General features: G+C 35.8%; 1 protein-coding gene across 1 annotated transcript in view; it reads right to left on the bottom strand.

The window, feature by feature from the left end:
- LOC149791168 (centrosomal protein of 70 kDa-like) overlaps nucleotides 1-17724 on the bottom strand; it is a 77404-nt gene that overhangs the window by 56269 nt on the left and 3411 nt on the right. Inside the window, exons 2-6 of the mRNA XM_089969617.1 lie at nucleotides 17502-17579; nucleotides 16099-16204; nucleotides 12216-12342; nucleotides 8657-8753; nucleotides 6504-6707 (exon numbers count right to left, since the gene is read on the bottom strand). Coding sequence (XP_089825743.1) covers nucleotides 6504-6707; nucleotides 8657-8753; nucleotides 12216-12342; nucleotides 16099-16204; nucleotides 17502-17579 — 612 coding nt within the window. The remainder of the gene's footprint in view (nucleotides 1-6503; nucleotides 6708-8656; nucleotides 8754-12215; nucleotides 12343-16098; nucleotides 16205-17501; nucleotides 17580-17724) is intronic.

The following is a 17724-nucleotide window of genomic DNA, read 5'->3' as shown; positions in this document are numbered from 1 at the left end:
CAAACATTGTAGTAAGATAACTGTGAAGTGGACGTAGAGTTAAGACACATGAAAATAAATAGAAGATGACAGAAATGGTATAATTACCAGGAGTAAATGATACTTTACTTCAAAAAGCTTACACTAAGCACAGAGAGAATTGTAAATGCACAAGTCAGGCAATAAAGGTGCCAATTAGCTTAATGTACAAGATAGGCAATAAAGGTGCCAATTAGCTTAATGTACAAGACAGGCAATAAAGGTGCCAATTAGCTTAATGTACAAGTCAGGAAATAAAGGTGCCAATTAGCCAAATGTACAAATCATGCAATAAAGGTGCCAATTAGCTTAATGTACAGCAAAGAGATTTTGAAGTTCAAAATATTCATCTATCTTAACAGAACAACATTTACACTAAAACAGTTGGAAAGAACTGATGTGAGATAACTCTGAAAGGATGGTTCAGTTATGAGGCACGAAATGAAAGATATAGGCAAGGCATGACAGCATGCTGATAAAATGCATGAACAGAAGAAATAATTGATGCATGACGAAACGTGGCTTAATCTCTCTATCCAAGGGGAGATAATCATGTGACAATGCATGATGAAACTTGGCTTAATCTCACTATCCAAGGGGAGACTAATCATATAACAATGTACTGGCAATGCAAGATGAAACCTGGCTTAATCTCTCTATCCAAGGGGAGATTAATCATGTGACAATGCAAGATGAAACTTGGCTTAATCTCACTATCCAAGGGGAGACTAATCATATAACAATGTACTGGCAATGCAAGATGAAACTTGGCTTAATCTCTCTATCCAAGGGGAGACTAATCATGTGACAATGTACTGACAATGCATGATAAAACTTGGCTTAATCTCTCTTTCCAAGGGGAAACTAATCATGTGACAATGAAACTGACAATGCATGAATATATGTAGTATCTGATGACTGATAGGGTTTGGCCCAATCTCTATACTTAAGGGGAGACTAATCTTGTGACGGTCTTCTGACACTGCATTAACAGAAGTAGTAACTGATGCATGTTAGGACATGGCTCAATCTAAGGGGATACCATTTTTAGGGCAGCACATTGCCAATGAATGGGCAGAAGAAGATGACTAATGGGATTTGTTCCAATCCCTCTCTCTAAAGGGACTTGGCTCAGTCCCTCTATCTAAAGGGACTAAGCTCAGTCCCTCTATCTAAAGGAAATTGGCTCAGTCCCTCTATCTAAAGGGACTTGGCATAGTCCCTCTATCCAGTGGGTCACCACTCCTGAGAGCATGCTGACAAAACATGAGTGGGAGTAGCAGCATGACTGACAGAACCTGGCTCAATCTCTTTATCCAGTGTGAGACCACCATCATCTAACTTCCATCACAGTAAAAAGAAGACTCTTTGGCATTGGTCGTGCAAAATAATGTGGTGAACATCCTTCTTAGCTTCAGAGAAGAGGATTAGCTGTGTCTGTGTATTATACTCTTATTGTATTATGAATGGGTAAGGTATCTAACAAAGAAAATATAGCCTTTGACTTCCATTATCAACATCCTACTCATCTGGTCATAAATACTCTAGCTTTGATCATAAATACAGTGAAAGCAAATTTTTAAGTAAATTATGTTTCTCTGGGAATATCACATTTTGTCAGGTATTCAGCCTATCTTGGGAATCTAGCCCTACTAAAAGTTGAAAATAGTCTTTTCCTTTCTATCTCAAATTGACAAAGGCAATAACTCTTGCCCATTGCCTCCCTTGCCAATGCCAGGTGCCACTAGTTTTTAACTTAGTGATATACTAACAACTGTGCTCACATGACGGAGTAGTTGGGAGGGTTTATAAGTAATGTGACTGGGTAAGTATCCTTGAAGAAAGAGAATTAACTTAAAAATTTGCTTTCTCCTTCAAATATGTTCACAACCAATCTAGTGGCCTAGTGGTTAAATCTTCCGCATTGGATGCGGGAGGTCATGGGTTCAATCCCTGGCCGAGTCATACCAAAGACTTACAAAAATGGTACTATAATAGCGCTCAGCATTAAGAGGTTAGTGTTAGGACTGGTCTGCCTGGTATCAGGATAATGTAACTGGGTGGGACATCATGCTACATGTCTGCGGCATGATGCCCAAGGGCTAGACATCACAAACTGCCACACTGCAGACATCATAGTGATATAACTCAAATTTTTTTTAAAGCTATGTTAAAAATCCAAATCACACACACACACAAAATTATGTTCTCCAATCACATTATGTGGATAGGTAATAGTAGAAGGGAGTATCCAATGTCTATCTGAGGCATCTTCCTAGAAAAGGATGGCTGGATTCCCTATGTGAATGATAACCCATTATCCTACTTATATAAAAAACATAGCCTAGAGTCACTTGACCTGTGACCCTTACTTACAGTTAAGATAAATACTAAAATCTTTGTACAGTGTGACCCCACTATAACACGGTAGTTGGGAGCCATAAAACCCGACCGCATTATACACTGAACCGTGTTATATGCAACCAAGTCAGTTAGATGAAGAAAATGTACCCCCCCCCAAAAAAAAAAAAAAATTGGGGGAGATGTGGGTAATAAATGTGGGCAGTAAAATACGTGCTTCATCGGCACAGTTACGATCTTGAATTGATGCATATTAAATGAGAAATACACCTGTAGTGAAAACAGAGAAGACATAATAATATAATAGTTTACTTTATTTAGAGAACCATGAATTGGTACATATATGTGAATCCTGTTTACATATAAATGTCTAATGTATAGCATGAATAGAGTATCAAGACCATGTACTCACCTGCGAACCGTAACCCATCATATACATTGAATCCACAATACAAGTGATTCCATCGAAAATATGAACACACAGCTTTAAAATATTCATTAATTTTGTAACAGGTCATATTGGTCCGAATTCAGTGGAAAAACATAGCACAATCATGTAATGAATGACGAAGCACATTTACTTTAAAGTACGTTCCAAGTCGGTAAAGTTAGTTTGCGTTTTAAGCTGCCATTGACATAAACTTTTTCCCTACAAAAAGGAAACTTTCACAGCACAGTTAATGAGTTCCAGCCACATTGGAAAATGCAAAAATCCATCAGATTCCATCACTTTTATTTAAGTTTGGTACTGACTTCCTCTGAAGAAAACTTCTTTGCTGTTATTGAAAGACTGTAGTCGGCTTTCTTTGATGAAGGCTGCATGCGCTATTGAAGTCACCGCTAAAGGACAGGTTTGGAGAACCAAACGAATGCCCATTTCTTATTGTGGCAGCAACATCAAATAATTGTATTGCATGATTGATACTGGTATTTTTTCCATCTGCTCAGCACGTTTTCATAACAGTCGGTGCTTCAAAGGTAATCTGTTTCCTTTGAAATTTCAGCAATTTATTTTATCTGGATACATTTTTAAAAAGGAATTGGCCGTCATTTAGACTATTCTAGTTACTGTCCCTCAATGCTTACTGAATAAACCAATAAGTAAGATTTGTTATTTTTTTTATATATTTTTTTTACATTTGTGGCAGCAGTGTGATGCTGCCTTCCATGCATGCGTCTGAAAATTAACAAAGGGTCAACGGACGATAGAGACGCAGGTGTTCTGATGACAGGGATTATGACAGAAAACGTGAGCAATCTGAAGACTTTAATTCTGAGTGAAACGAAGAAGAATTTTACTTACCATCCACATACAAATGTCAGTCTTTGTAAATATATTAATTACTAGCGAGCGGCCGAAAATCCGATGAAAGATAGATTGCGAAACAATGCCTTGTCCGGTTGATCTCCATTACCAGAAGAGTCAACAACAAAAAATCGGATATTTCACAACATACAGAACTCATGCTAGATGTCAAGATAAGCATATTATGATACAACAATGCACTGTTTAGATAGTTTGTCAGTATGGACAATGAATTTGTTTATGTAACATTTGATAAATTTCAGTGCATTTTATATCCAATTTGCGGCTTCCTTTCATGTGGCCTCTGAATTTCTGCACTCCAAACCAATGGTTGTATATAAAAGTTTAAACAGCCAACAATGTCGCCAACAAATAAAAAAGCCACATGGTATGTTTTGCAGCCAATAAGGAAAAACAATTCAAGTTTGCGACATTGGCGAAGACCTACGCGATCCCAGAATAAACTTTTTATGCGTTTTTTCTTCTTCTTACTTTTAAGAAGAAAAAAAAAATACTTTTCGTGTACTAGAAAAATACATATAAAATTTCAGGAGCCAAGCCACGATCATTTTGTATTACTCATACGCGATCTCTTCCCCAAAATGATAAGCAACTTTTTACGTTTTTTTCATACTTTTTAAGATTATTTTTTTTTACACAAGAAAAATACATGTATATAAAATTTCGGGAGCCATGCCACGACATCGTTATATCCGAATTTGCATTATAACGGAGCGTGCTATAGTGGGGTCACACTGTACCTATAAAATTTCACTGGTGAATTCAGCAAGGATGACAGGCTGTGTTGATTGTTTTAATTTGGTCTGGTGGTCATCTGTGCTGCCGCCACTTGACCCACCTGATTCAGGGTTTGCCTCTGTGAAGTTACATTTGTGAGGTAAAAACTCAAGAAGGTTGACTGCATGCCACCCAACAGCTTCTATTACCTCCCAGATCAAAATGTTACATCCAAACGTGAGGCTCACTGAGATGGCTTGAATCTTCATGAGGTGACTATCATCTTGTGAGATCTAAGAGTATGCTGGGGCTTCTCCAGCAGGATTCATCTGGTCAGCAACTGATGCAGGAGTGATCGCATCTCAGGCATGCATGATCACGTCTGTTTCATCACAGTGACATGAAAAGGGGCACCAATGTTCTAGCAATGACAGTTGTAAGGGGTGAATAAAAAGACATTTGAGCGGGATCAAGTCTGCAGCCAAACTGAATAATCAGAGGAGTTCCAAAAGTCTCTCGCTGAAATCAAAGTCCTGTTGGAAATGGACTCAATGAGTTCAATGATTCTGATTATGCAAGCCACACCAGATTAAAGCTGGTTAAGAACTCCACAAAAAGGATAAAAGTGTGAGATGGACAGAGGTCTGACTTTTCCCAGTTCACTAGAAAACCTAGATGATCTAAATGTGAGAGGTGATCATTCCTATTGGATGTGTTTCCGAGGATGTCATCCTGGTATATTGCTGTTGTTGTAGACAAAGCCAATCAGAACAGGATGACAATGCAATCCATAATCTTGACAAAAGCCCTAAGACTGATATTTAGACTGATATTTAGGCCAAAGGGAAGGACTTGGAACTGAAGGTGAAAATTTAGCAGAAACTGTAAAAATAAATGTACACAACCTGCAGCAGAATGTTTAATCCACACAAAAGGAATGGTTCAATTAGAACACAAAAAATGGATTGTCAGAGGATAAACTGTATGAAGTTACCAGTACAGTTGCGAAGCTAAAAACTAGCAAAAGATCTTGCCCTTTGATAATATGAGATTGCAAGGAAAAGAAGATTTTCGTCTTTTAGTAGGCTAGATTCACAAGGTAGCAGGTTAATATTCTTAATGTAATGTGATTGGGGAATGTATCTGAAGAAGAAATAAATATCTTTGCAGTTTTGCAAGATGTTTCATTATTTTACATTTTAGAAATGAAAAGTATGTGCAAAAATAATCAAATAAGCCTGCCTGTAATCTCACTGAATAATCCTGCCTGTAATCTCATTGAAGAAACCTATACATAACACCATTGCATAAGTCTACCTGTAATCTCATTGAATAAGTCTACCTGTATTTTCAATGAATAGGTTTACCTGTAATCTCATTGAATAAGTCTACCTGTAATCTCATTGAATAAGTCTATCTGTAATCTCACTGAATAAGTCTACCTGTAATCTCAATGAATAAGTCTATCTGTAATCTCATTAAATAAGTCTATCTGTAATCTCAATGAATAAGTCTATCTGCAATCTCATTGAATAAGTCTACCTGTAATCTCATTGAATAAGTCTACCTGTGATCTCAATGAATAAGTCTATCTGTAATCTCATTAAATAAGTCTATCTGTAATCTCATTGAATAAGTCTACCTGTAATCTCAATGAATAAGTCTACCTGTAATTTCACTGAATAAGTCTATCTGTAATCTCATTGAATAAGTCTACCTGTAATCTCAATGAATAAGTCTACCTGTAATTTCAATTAATACATCTACACGAAATCACAATGACTAAGTCTACCTGTAATTTCCCTGAATAAGTACATGTAATCTCTATGAATAAGTCTATCTGTAATCTCAATGAATAAGTCTACCTGTAATTTCAATGAATACATCTACATGTAATCACAATGAATAAGTCTACCTGTAATTTCACTGAATAAGTCTACCTGTAATCTCTATGAATAAGTCTACCTAAAATCTCACTGAACAGCTACCTGTAACGCCACTGATTAAGTCTACATGTATTTTCATTGAATAAATCTACCTAAAATCTCAATGAATAATTTTTTTCCACAAATTATCCTACCTCAGCTGCCATTTTACGTAATTTAATTCTCTGTCTTTCAAGTTCCTTTTCTTGGACCTCACATTTGTACTCCAGTTGTTTACAACGTGCATGAATGGCAGCCTTTGTGTTTGCAAGAATTTCTGGATCTTCCGTGGACACTGAGCGAGACGGGGAATGGGAGGAAGATCTTTGACTAGATTTTGTGGCTGACTTCTCCATCTCCTACAGGAAATAATTTTAAACTTTGAAACTTGCATGTAACTCTGAAATATACTAATGCTACATACAAAATACATGATAGTGAAAGTAATTACATACAACTTTTCAAACAAATGCTGACAGGTTCAAAATCTTTCATGTTTATTAGAAATGACATTTCCATAGCATAATGATTTAAGTTTTTAAATTACTGATTGAGCATGTTACAAATAATAAACAGTGTCAAGTCAATCTAGCTTTTTTTAAAGAAAGTGTTATACATGAGTAGGGACCCGATGTATGTTACGTGTCAGCAGGGACCTAAAGCAGTTATCTTACATTAGTAGGGACCCAAAGGATGTATTTTATGTGTCAGTAGGGACCAAAAGGGTATATTTTTTTTAATACTGTGCTTTCACTTTTATTCATGCTACACCAATTTTTACAAATTTCATGGTTGCTACAAATTTAAGACTCAACAAATATTCAATTATCAACTGTGAAATGTGACTAAACCAGAACTTTATCAAACCAGTTTCCTCTGCAGACTGGCAAAGAATTAAATTCCCTAAATCAGCCCCTCATAAGCCAGCTCCATCTCTACACTAGTCAATTCCCTAAAGAAGCCCCTCATAAGCCAGCTCCATTTCTACACTAGTCAATTCCCATAAGAAGCCCCTCATACGCCAGCTCCATCTCTACACTAGTAAATTCCCTAAAGAAGCCCGTCATAAGCCAGTTCCATCTCTACACTAGTCAATTCCCTAAAGAAGCCCCTCATAAGCCAGTTCCATCTGTAGACTAGTCAATTCCCTAAAGAAGCCCCTCATGAGCCAGTTCCATCTGCAGACTAGTCAAGTCCCTCAATCAGCCCCTCATAAGCCAGTTCCATCTCTACACTAGTAAATTCCCTAAAGAAGCCTGTCATAAACCAGTTCCATCTGTAGACTAGTCAAGTACCTCAATCAGCCCCTCATAAGCCAGCTCCATCTCTACACTAGTCAATTCCCTAAAGAAGCCCCTCATAAGCCAGTTCCATCTGTAGACTAGTCAAGTCCCTCAATCAGCCCCTCATAAGCCAGTTCTATTTCTACACTAGTAAATTCCCTAAAGAAGCCCCTCATAAGCCAGTTCCATCTGCAGACTAGTCAAGTCCCTCAATCAGCCCCTCATAAGCCAGTTCCATCTCTACACTAGTAAATTCCCTAAAGAAGCCCGTCATAAACCAGTTCCATCTGTAGACTAGTCAAGTCCCTTAATCAGCCCCTCATAAGCCAGTTCCATCTCTACACTAGTAAATTCCTAAAGAAGCCCCTCATAAGCCAGTTCCATCTGTAGACTAGTCAAGTCCCTCAATCAGCCCCTCATAAGCCAGTTCCATCTCTACACTAGTAAATTCCCTAAAGAAGCCCCTCATAAGCCAGCTCCATCTGTACACTAGTCAATTCCCTAAAGAAACCAATAATTAACCCAGTTCACTCTGCAGACCTACCAGGAATTTAAGCCCCTAAACCAACCCCTCATAAAATAATCCTTGTTTTCAAATCTGACATTGACACTTTAGAGTTAAACTAACAGTAAGTACCAGCAAGATAAGAAATGTCTACATGTCAATTTACACAAAATTTCATTATCTACACCCTAACCCTTCTTCATCAAACAAAAGTTTAATTCAGTTTTATGCCACATCCATAAATAAACGTACCAATGACTTCTATCCCAAATCCATCAACAATCCATCCCAAATTCATAAATATAACAAGAAATACATCTTAACTAATATTCATTAGAAAATACTTCTGTACTCAAAAAGCTACAAGTTTTTCACATACCTGGAATTGAGATTTTCATACATTGTACAAAAATTGCTCAATTTTCTTTTGTATTTGGTATCACATTAGCAAGTAAGATCTTTATTCAGCCAATATTGGTAATCCGTCCCATACTGAATTAGAGCCTGTATTTATTTGTACCTGAACTCTTGCTCTAGAGCTCTCCAACATGATCTTGAGATCCTTCATTTTACCAAAATATTTCTCTGTCATGGCAGACTGTCTGGCCACATCATCCCTGAAATATGTATGGTAGATAAATATTTCTGTCATGGAAGACTGAGTGGCTAGATAATACTTGAAATATCTACAGTAATTACATATTTCTGTAAAGGTAGACCATCTGGGCACATCATCCCTGAAATATGTATGGTACAAAAATATTTCTCTGTCAAGGCAGTCTGCCTGGCCAGATAATCCATGAAATATGTACAGTACTGTACTGATAATCCATGAATTATGTGTGTGTGTGATTTGGATTTTTTAACATTTTTTCAGTCATATCGCTACAATGTCTGCAGTGTGACAGTTTATAGTGATGTCTAGCACTCAGGCATCATGCCGCAGACATGTAGCATGATGTCCCACCCAGTCACATTATCCTGACACCAGGCTGACCAGTCCTAACACTAACCTCTTAACGCTGAGTGCCAAGTGAAGCAGCTGTAAGTACTATATTTGTAAGTCTTTGGTATGACTCGACTGGGGATCAAAGCCACGACCTCCCTCATCTGAGGGGGGGCGCTCTAACCACTAGGCCACCGGAGCAGTCCCTTGAATTATGAACAGCACAGATAATCCATTAAAATGTGTAGTACAGATAATCCATGAAATATGTACATTACAGATAATCCATGAAATATGTACATTACAGAAAATCCATGAAATATGTACATTACAAATAATCCATGAAATATGTACAGTACAGATAATCCATGAAATATGTACAGTACAGATAATCCATGAAATATGTACAGTACAGATAATCCATGAAATATGTACAGTACATATATATTTCTGTCACAGCACACATAGTGTTGGAAATGTGCTTATGGTTTTCATTTTTCTTCACTGAAAAGGTCTCTCTTTAAGAATGGGTTTTTCAGAAATTTGGAGTGGTGCCTGTCTGTGTCTCGTGACAGAGTCATTCATAGAGATGTTGGGTCCTTCTCATACATGTGATCTATGATAAACCCAGGAAGCAGGCTAAGTGCGGGAATAATTAGTCTGGTTCACTGCTTCATATGCTTAGAGCTGCTCTCCCCTATATGAATAGTGGAGAACAACACAGGGAGCATAAGAATCATGGAACCAGACAAGGGAATAATTTACATGTACTTTAGTCTAGTTTACAACAGAAACTATAAAACACTATAAGCGTACCTACAAAATTTCAGATAGCGGTAGCCAGCCCTTTTGTTTTTTAGAACGGTATGAGTGGTTATTGTTACTGAGATTGAGTAAAGGTCGGTGGAGTTTATCCTCGTTTTTGCGATACAATCATTCACAGCAGTGTCAAAATTCATATTTTGCCAAGACACTGCGGCCACTGGTTTCATTCAGCAGATGGCCGCTCACGACTGAGCATTTATATAATAAAATTGATCCATGCATTATGATTGTGGTCGGAAATGACAGGTGGTCGCTCATAGCAGAGGTCGCCCATAACAGGTTTTACTGAACCTAGATTTCAATTCTGATCAGAAATATGGTCTCCAGAGTGTTCCCAAAGCTCAGCCAATCCAATGCAAGTTCACCTCATTTACATTCATGGATGCTGCACATAACAACCTCATCCAAGGTCTTGATTATATAAGGTAGCACAGAAAATCTGATCAAAGCTTCTAGAATTTTCCCAAACAAGTTTTGATAGATGGAAAAAGTAAGGTGCACAATAGAATAAAGGGCACTTTGTTAATAGGTGGACAAAGTAAGGTGCACAACAGAATAAAGAACACCATGTTAATATATGGACAAAGTAAGGTGCACAACAGAATAAAGGACACCATCTTGATAGATGGACAAAGTAAGGTGCACAACAGAATAAAGGACACCGTGTTGATAGATGGACAAAGTAAGGTGCATAACAGAATAAAGGACACCATGTTGATAGATGGACAAAGTAAGGTGCACAACAGAATAAAGGACACCATGTTGATAGATGGACAAAGTAAGGTGCACAACAGAATAAAGGACACCGTGTTGATAGATGGACAAAGTAAGGTGCACAACAGAATAAAGAACACCATGTTAATATATGGACAAAGTAAGGTGCACAACAGAATAAAGGACACCATGTTGATAGATGGACAAAGTAAGGTGCACAACAGAATAAAGGACACCGTGTTGATAGATGGACAAAGTAAGGTGCATAACAGAATAAAGGACACCATGTTGATAGATGGACAAAGTAAGGTGCACAACAGAATAAAGGACACCATGTTGATAGATGGACAAAGTAAGGTGCACAACAGAATAAAGGACACCGTGTTGATAGACGGACAAAGTAAGGTGCACAACAGAATAAAGGACACCGTGTTGATAGATGGACAAAGTAAGGTGAACAACAGAATAAAGGACACCATGTTGATAGATGGACAAAGTAAGGTGCACAACAGAATAAAGGACACCGTGTTGATAGATGGACAAAGTAAGGTGAACAACATAATAAAGGACACCATGTTGATAGATGGACAAAGTAAGGTGCACAACAGAATAAATGACACCTTCTTGATAGATGGACAAAGTAAGGTGCACAACAGAATAAAGGACACCATCTTGATAGATGGACAAAGTAAGGTGCACAACAGAATAAAGGACACCATCTTGATAGATGGACAAAGTAAGGTGCACAACAGAATAAAGGACACCATGTTAATAGATGGACAAAGTAAGGTGCACAACAGAATAAAGGACACCGTGTTGATAGATGGACAAAGTAAGGTGCACAACAGAATAAAGGACACCGTGTTGATAGATGGACAAAGTAAGGTGAACAACAGAATAAAGGACACCATGTTGATAGATGGACAAAGTAAGGTGCACAACAGAATAAAGGACACCGTGTTGATAGATGGACAAAGTAAGGTGAACAACATAATAAAGGACACCGTGTTGATAGATGGACAAAGTAAAGTGCACAACAGAATAAAGGACATCATGTTGATAGATAGACAAAGTACGGTGCACTTCAGAATAAAGGTCACTGTGTTGATAGATGGACAAAGTAAGGTGCACAACAGAATAAAGGACAATGTGTTGATAGATGGACAAAGTAAGGTGCACAACAGAATAAAGGACACAGTTTTGTCAGATGGACAAAGTAAGGTGCACAACAGAATAAAGGACACTGTTTTGACAGATGGACAAAGTAAGGTGCACAACAGAATAAAGGACACTGTGTTGATAGATGAACAAAGTAAGGTGCACAACAGAATAAAGGACACTGGGCCTTACCATAATCAGATGAGATAAAATTGAGACAATTTATTGTTTTAGAAAACACTGAAACTTTTATGACAATGTATATTTGTGTAAATGTGTTGTACACAGTATATAAATGTCATTATGTCAACTCAGTTAATGAAATGTTGTTTACTTTAGAAGAAAAACACTTTAACAAAGGAATAAAGTATTCCAGTCCATTCTGAATGGTCAAGAAACAAAAATTTAATTAATCAGACTAGTTCAAAGGCCTTACTTAAGCTGGTTGTTGGTCAGAATGAGTTCTTGTACAAGATCCTGCCTTCGGTCACAGTCTGCTATTAAAGCGATGTAGTTTTCTCTTGCAATTTTACTCCCTGGTGCATCCAGGCATATGGCATTACCTGTGAATAGAGAGGTAATTAAATACTCCACTTTAAAAAGCCTATGTGTATTGAAGGCTATACATTATTGTAAAAACACTCACTTTAAAAAGCCTATATGTATTGCAAGTTATACACTATTGTAAAAATACTCACTCTAAAAAGCCTATATGTATTGCAAGCTATACACTAATGTAAAAAGGCTCCACTTTAAAAAGCCTCACTGTATTTCATGTTATACACTATTGCAGAAGTACTCAAATTTAAAAAGCCTCGATAAATTGCAAGTTATACACTACTGTAAAAGTACTCCACTTTAAAAAGCCTCAATCTATTGTAAGTTATAAACTATTGTAAAAGTATTCCACTTTAAAAAGCTTTAGTGTATTGCAAGTTATACACTATTGTAAAAGTATTCCACTTTAAAAGGTTTCAGTGTATTTCAAATTATTAACTATGGCAAAAAAGTATTATACTTTAAAAATCCTTGATGTATTCCAAGTTATACATTATTGTAAAAGCATTCCACTTTAAAAAGCTTTAGTGTATTACAAGTTATACACTATTGATAAAGTATTCCACTTTAAAAAGCTTTAGTGTATTACAAGTTATACTCTATTGTAAAATGGAGCATAATGGTATTTTTCACAATGTCATGCTGACTGTTTCCCACTGAATAATATTTACTACAGTGGTCTATTATAAATCAGAGAAAGTTAGAAAAACAAATCATATTGGCTAATAAGAACAAGACAGATACATGGGTGCTATACACAGAACATTACAACAGTACATTATAACCTGCCATAGTCTGTCATCAGAGCATGACTGACCCTAGACAGCACTGATTAAAAAAAATGGCTGTCTTCTTTGGTTTGTGGTGACCTTCACATATCAACCCTAAAATCCAAAAACATTTCTAGCTTATTTTGTTCCCATATTAGCAAGTTATCCTAAAAGTTTGGTTTCATTATACCTTGTGCAACATAAGAAACCTTTCTCTTGCCTGGTATCTCTGTGACATCAGACATTAACCGTTTTACCATAAAATTAAAAAGGTTTTGTTCTTGCAGCAAGTGTTAGTCATATACAAAGTTTGGTGTTAGTCATATACAAAGTTTGGTGTTAGTCATATACAAAGTTTGGTGTTAGTCATGTAAACAATTTGGTGTTAGTCATGTAAACAATTTGGTGTTAGTCATATACAAAGTTTGGGGTTAGTCATATACAATGTTTTGGGTGTTAGTCATATTCAAAATTTGGTGTTAGTCATATACAAAGTTTGGTGTTAGTCATATACAAAATTTGGTGTTAGTCATATACTAAGTTCAGTGTTAGTTATATACAAAGTTTGGTGTTAGTCATATACAAAGTTTGGTGTTAGTCATATACAAAGTTTGGTGTTAGTCATGTACAAAGTTTGGTGTTAGTCATATACAAAGTTTGGTGTTAGTCATGTACAAAGTTTGGTATTAGTCATATACAAAGTTTGGTGTTAGTCACTTACAAAGTTTGGTGTTAGTCATATACAAAGTTTGGTGTTAGTCATATACTAAGTTTGATATTAGTCATATACAATTTTTTGGGTGTTAGTCATACAAGGTTTGGTGTTAGTCATATAGAAAGTTTGGTGTTAGTCATACACTAAGTTCAGTGTTAGTTATATACTAAGTTTGGTGTTAGTCATATACAAAGTTTGGTATTAGTCATATACAATTTTTTGGGTGTTAGTCATATACAAAGTTTGGTGTTAGTCAAATACAAAGATTGGTGTTAGTCATGTAAAAAATTTGGTGTTAGTCATATACAAAGTTTGGGGTTAGTCATATACAATGTTTTGGGTGTTAGTCATATACAAAGTTTGGTGTTAGTCATGTACAAAGTTTGGTGTTAGTCATATACAATTTTTTGGGTGTTAGTCATACAAAGTTTGGTGTTAGTCATATACAACATTTGGTGTTAGTCATATATAAAGTTTGGTGTTAGTCATATACAAAGTTTGGTGTTAGTCATACACTAAGTTCAGTGTTAGTTATATACAAAGTTTGGTGTTAGTCATATACAAATGTTGGTGTTAGTCATATAAAAAGTTTGGTCAAGTTTACAATATAAGATTAAATTTAGGGTACATATTTTTTTCCTTATCTGACCATTATAACCTTATACATTTGACCCAAAAATGAATAGGTGCCTTTCTTACATGGAATGCAAGTCATCCACAACAACTGATAAAGGTAAATAGGCTAGAATTGGTTTCCATGTGGAAATTAGTTTCTATGTCCCTGGCTTTTGACCTAAAAATTGATAGGTATCGTCTGAAAAAAATGCATGAAGTTCAGTAAAAATCTTAGGTCTAGAATTACAGTTGTTGGACATTTTTGTTGAATGAATCATTTTATCTGGTTGATCTCTTTCATCACTAATCAATACATTTCTTCCTTATCATAAGTGCAAGACATGTGCAAAACAAAATTTGGTGGTAGGTATTTTATGTAAATCTAATTGCGTTGTATATTCAATTTTTATTGTGTGCTTTATCTTTGTCCATGATTGAAGGTAGAGGTTTTGCTTATCTGAATGCTGCCATGGTTTGCCTACCTGATTTTTGACATGGTTACAAGTAGTAAACAAAATGTTTACTAAAATTTAAGTTCAAAGATAAACCTTGCTTAAGAGCTGATGAAAGTTCCCGTTGTGTTGCAGGTCATGTTAGGTGTGTGTATTAAGAGTTGATGAAAGTTCCCATTGTGTTGCAGGTCATGTTAGGTGTGTGTATTTAGAGGACTGATACAAAATTATTCATTCCTGTTCAATGATGAGTCTGTGAAATCACTTACAGTTGCATTCTGATATAATTTAGAAAAATTATTTATTTAAATTATTCATTAAAATTACAAAGTGCTCATTGACCCATTTGGAATAAAACACTACTTTCAGATTATTGAGAACTAATTCAAAGACATTCTGGATCACATCATTGTAGTACATCCAGATATTTAAATCTACTGGAAATAATTCAGAACATTCTACACTTTTGGATAAATATTTAGGATTATTTGGGATTTAATTCACAATAATGTAAGACTTTATATCTTTTGACACCAAGACTAAAAACTCTTGCACAAATTCAGTAAATTCAACAAATCTGCACACAAATTATTCACAATTAGCTAAATGGCCACATGCATGTTGCATACTTCAGCTAAATAGTAATGTTCATACCACATACTTCAGCGAAATGGCAATATACATGTTGCATACATCAGCTAAATTTCAATATACATGTTGCATACTTCAGCTAAATGGCAATATGCATGTTGCATACTTCAGGTAAATGACAATATACATGTTGCATACTTAAGTTAATAATTTGCAGTATCTTTGTCTTTAAAAATTTGCACAAAAATGATACATAATTTTTTTATATTGACATTTGTGCCTGCTTTTCTTAATACAAGTCACAGACCATTAATGCTGATGATGTTAAAACACATGGTAAGAACAAATTCAACTACAATGATAATATGGGCTTGGCTAGTACACTGGTAATGTGCTAACTTTGCAATTCTAAAGGCCCAGGTACAAACAAACAAATAACAACTTTATGAGAAACAAGCTGCCTTCAATAGTTAGTGATTTCCTCAGAGTCTTCTGGCTTCCACCTAAAAAACTGCATCATGCAAATGCCCAAGGACTATATGAGTACGTGAGATAAACCGACATACATCGTTGCTCATTGGAAGTAAACTGAGTAGAGCTGAATTGTTTTGTTAATACCTCCCAGATGTTGGACATCAGCAGGATGTAGGAACTTGAGGGGCTGTAGTCCATGTTGCCTCAACTTTTTATTGACCTCTGTCCAGTCCACATCATTTTGTTTTCTCTAGAATACAGAACTCAAAAGTCAAGTACATTACTAAGCCTTTGTTGACCTCTGTCTAGTCCAAGCCATTTTCTTTTCATTAAATTAAGGAATACAGAACATTATATTTACTCCTCTAAGTCTTTAACAGTGATTTGTAATGAAGATTACCGACTGATAGTATCGTTCCTTGATGTATCCCTTGCTTTTTGGCCTTTAATTACATATGTTTCCATGACAAAAGATAACATTAAATAATACTGAGCATGTAATAAATGCAAATCATATCTCACAATTAGCTGGATATTAATTAAATCTTTTGACTAAAATGTCACTATTGGCTTTGTGAAATTTTCTTTTCGAAGTATGAATTAGGTGAATCTCATTTTGTTTCAAGTGTATCAGACTATAGTTTTTTCATTTTTGGTAAGCAGATGGCAAAAACAAGAGTTCCTTGAAGCGACTGATACTCTACTGGCTGAACACTTTCCCAGGAATTTCAAGATAAGACCACTTCATCCTTTTAACTGTTGACTGCATAAAGCAGGGGTGTACAACCTTTATCGGATAAGGGACAGATTGCATTTTCTAAGACCACTCAAGGGCCGCAAACATTAATTTTTTTAACACAATTACTGTTCATGGACCAGATTTCTGTGTTGTTTTAATTTGCCCTAAGGGCTGGACAGAACACGTTCATGGGCCAGATCCAGCCTGCGGGCCATGGGTTGTGCACCTCTGGTGTAAAGCACCTATGAGATTCTACAGCAATAATCAGATTTCCAAATTAGCTGCTGTGGTGGCCGTATTGGAGGTCAGATTGGCACTAATTAGGACAAAGTAGACATCATTAGATGTCACATGGCAAACAAGACTTTTTTACCTTATTCAGGGTCAATTCTAGAATTAAAAATTTATAAAGGTTCCTCACTTTTTTATAAATGAAAGGAAACAATTTTCTAAATGAGGGAGGGAGGATTGAATTAATAAAGAAATAAAGTAGTGCTTGCAAAATACTATGCAGAATTTTGCACATTTTGATGATGTTTTGATTCTATATTTGAGAAATAGTACTATCACACATCCTAAAATAGACCCAGCTTAATTTAAGGAAGAATTTTTAACTCTGCAAAATTAATAGATGAATAGTAAAATAATGAAGACAAATAATGTCTGTGCCAATTTAATGGAAATGTTAAAATACTTTAATAAAACTACCTAGGAAGGCTTGTGCTACAGACAAAAAGAATGTGAAAATGAAAGGAAGAAGAGTATTATGTAAACAGAAAAGTGATAATTAATGTGTTAGAATGTTTACCTGTTTATTGTTACCTGAGCTTGGATCAGTAACTTCTGAGTCAAGTTCTAAACTAGCTCTATCTACATCCTCTGTGCTCTAATGGTGAGAAGACAGGTGAAAATAAGTAATGTGTGTATATATGACAGGTAAAAATAAGTAATGTGTGTATATATGACAGATGAAAATAAGTAATGTGTATATATATGACAGATTAAAATAAGTAATGTGTGTATATATGACA

The sequence above is a fragment of the Sinohyriopsis cumingii genome, chromosome 9 (assembly GCF_028554795.1).
Source record: "Sinohyriopsis cumingii isolate HCF-2022 chromosome 9, ASM2855479v2, whole genome shotgun sequence".
Taxonomy (NCBI): domain Eukaryota; kingdom Metazoa; phylum Mollusca; class Bivalvia; order Unionida; family Unionidae; genus Sinohyriopsis; species Sinohyriopsis cumingii.
The sequence above is the reverse complement of the archived record's forward strand: the minus strand, read 5'-3'. Positions and strand labels throughout refer to the sequence as shown.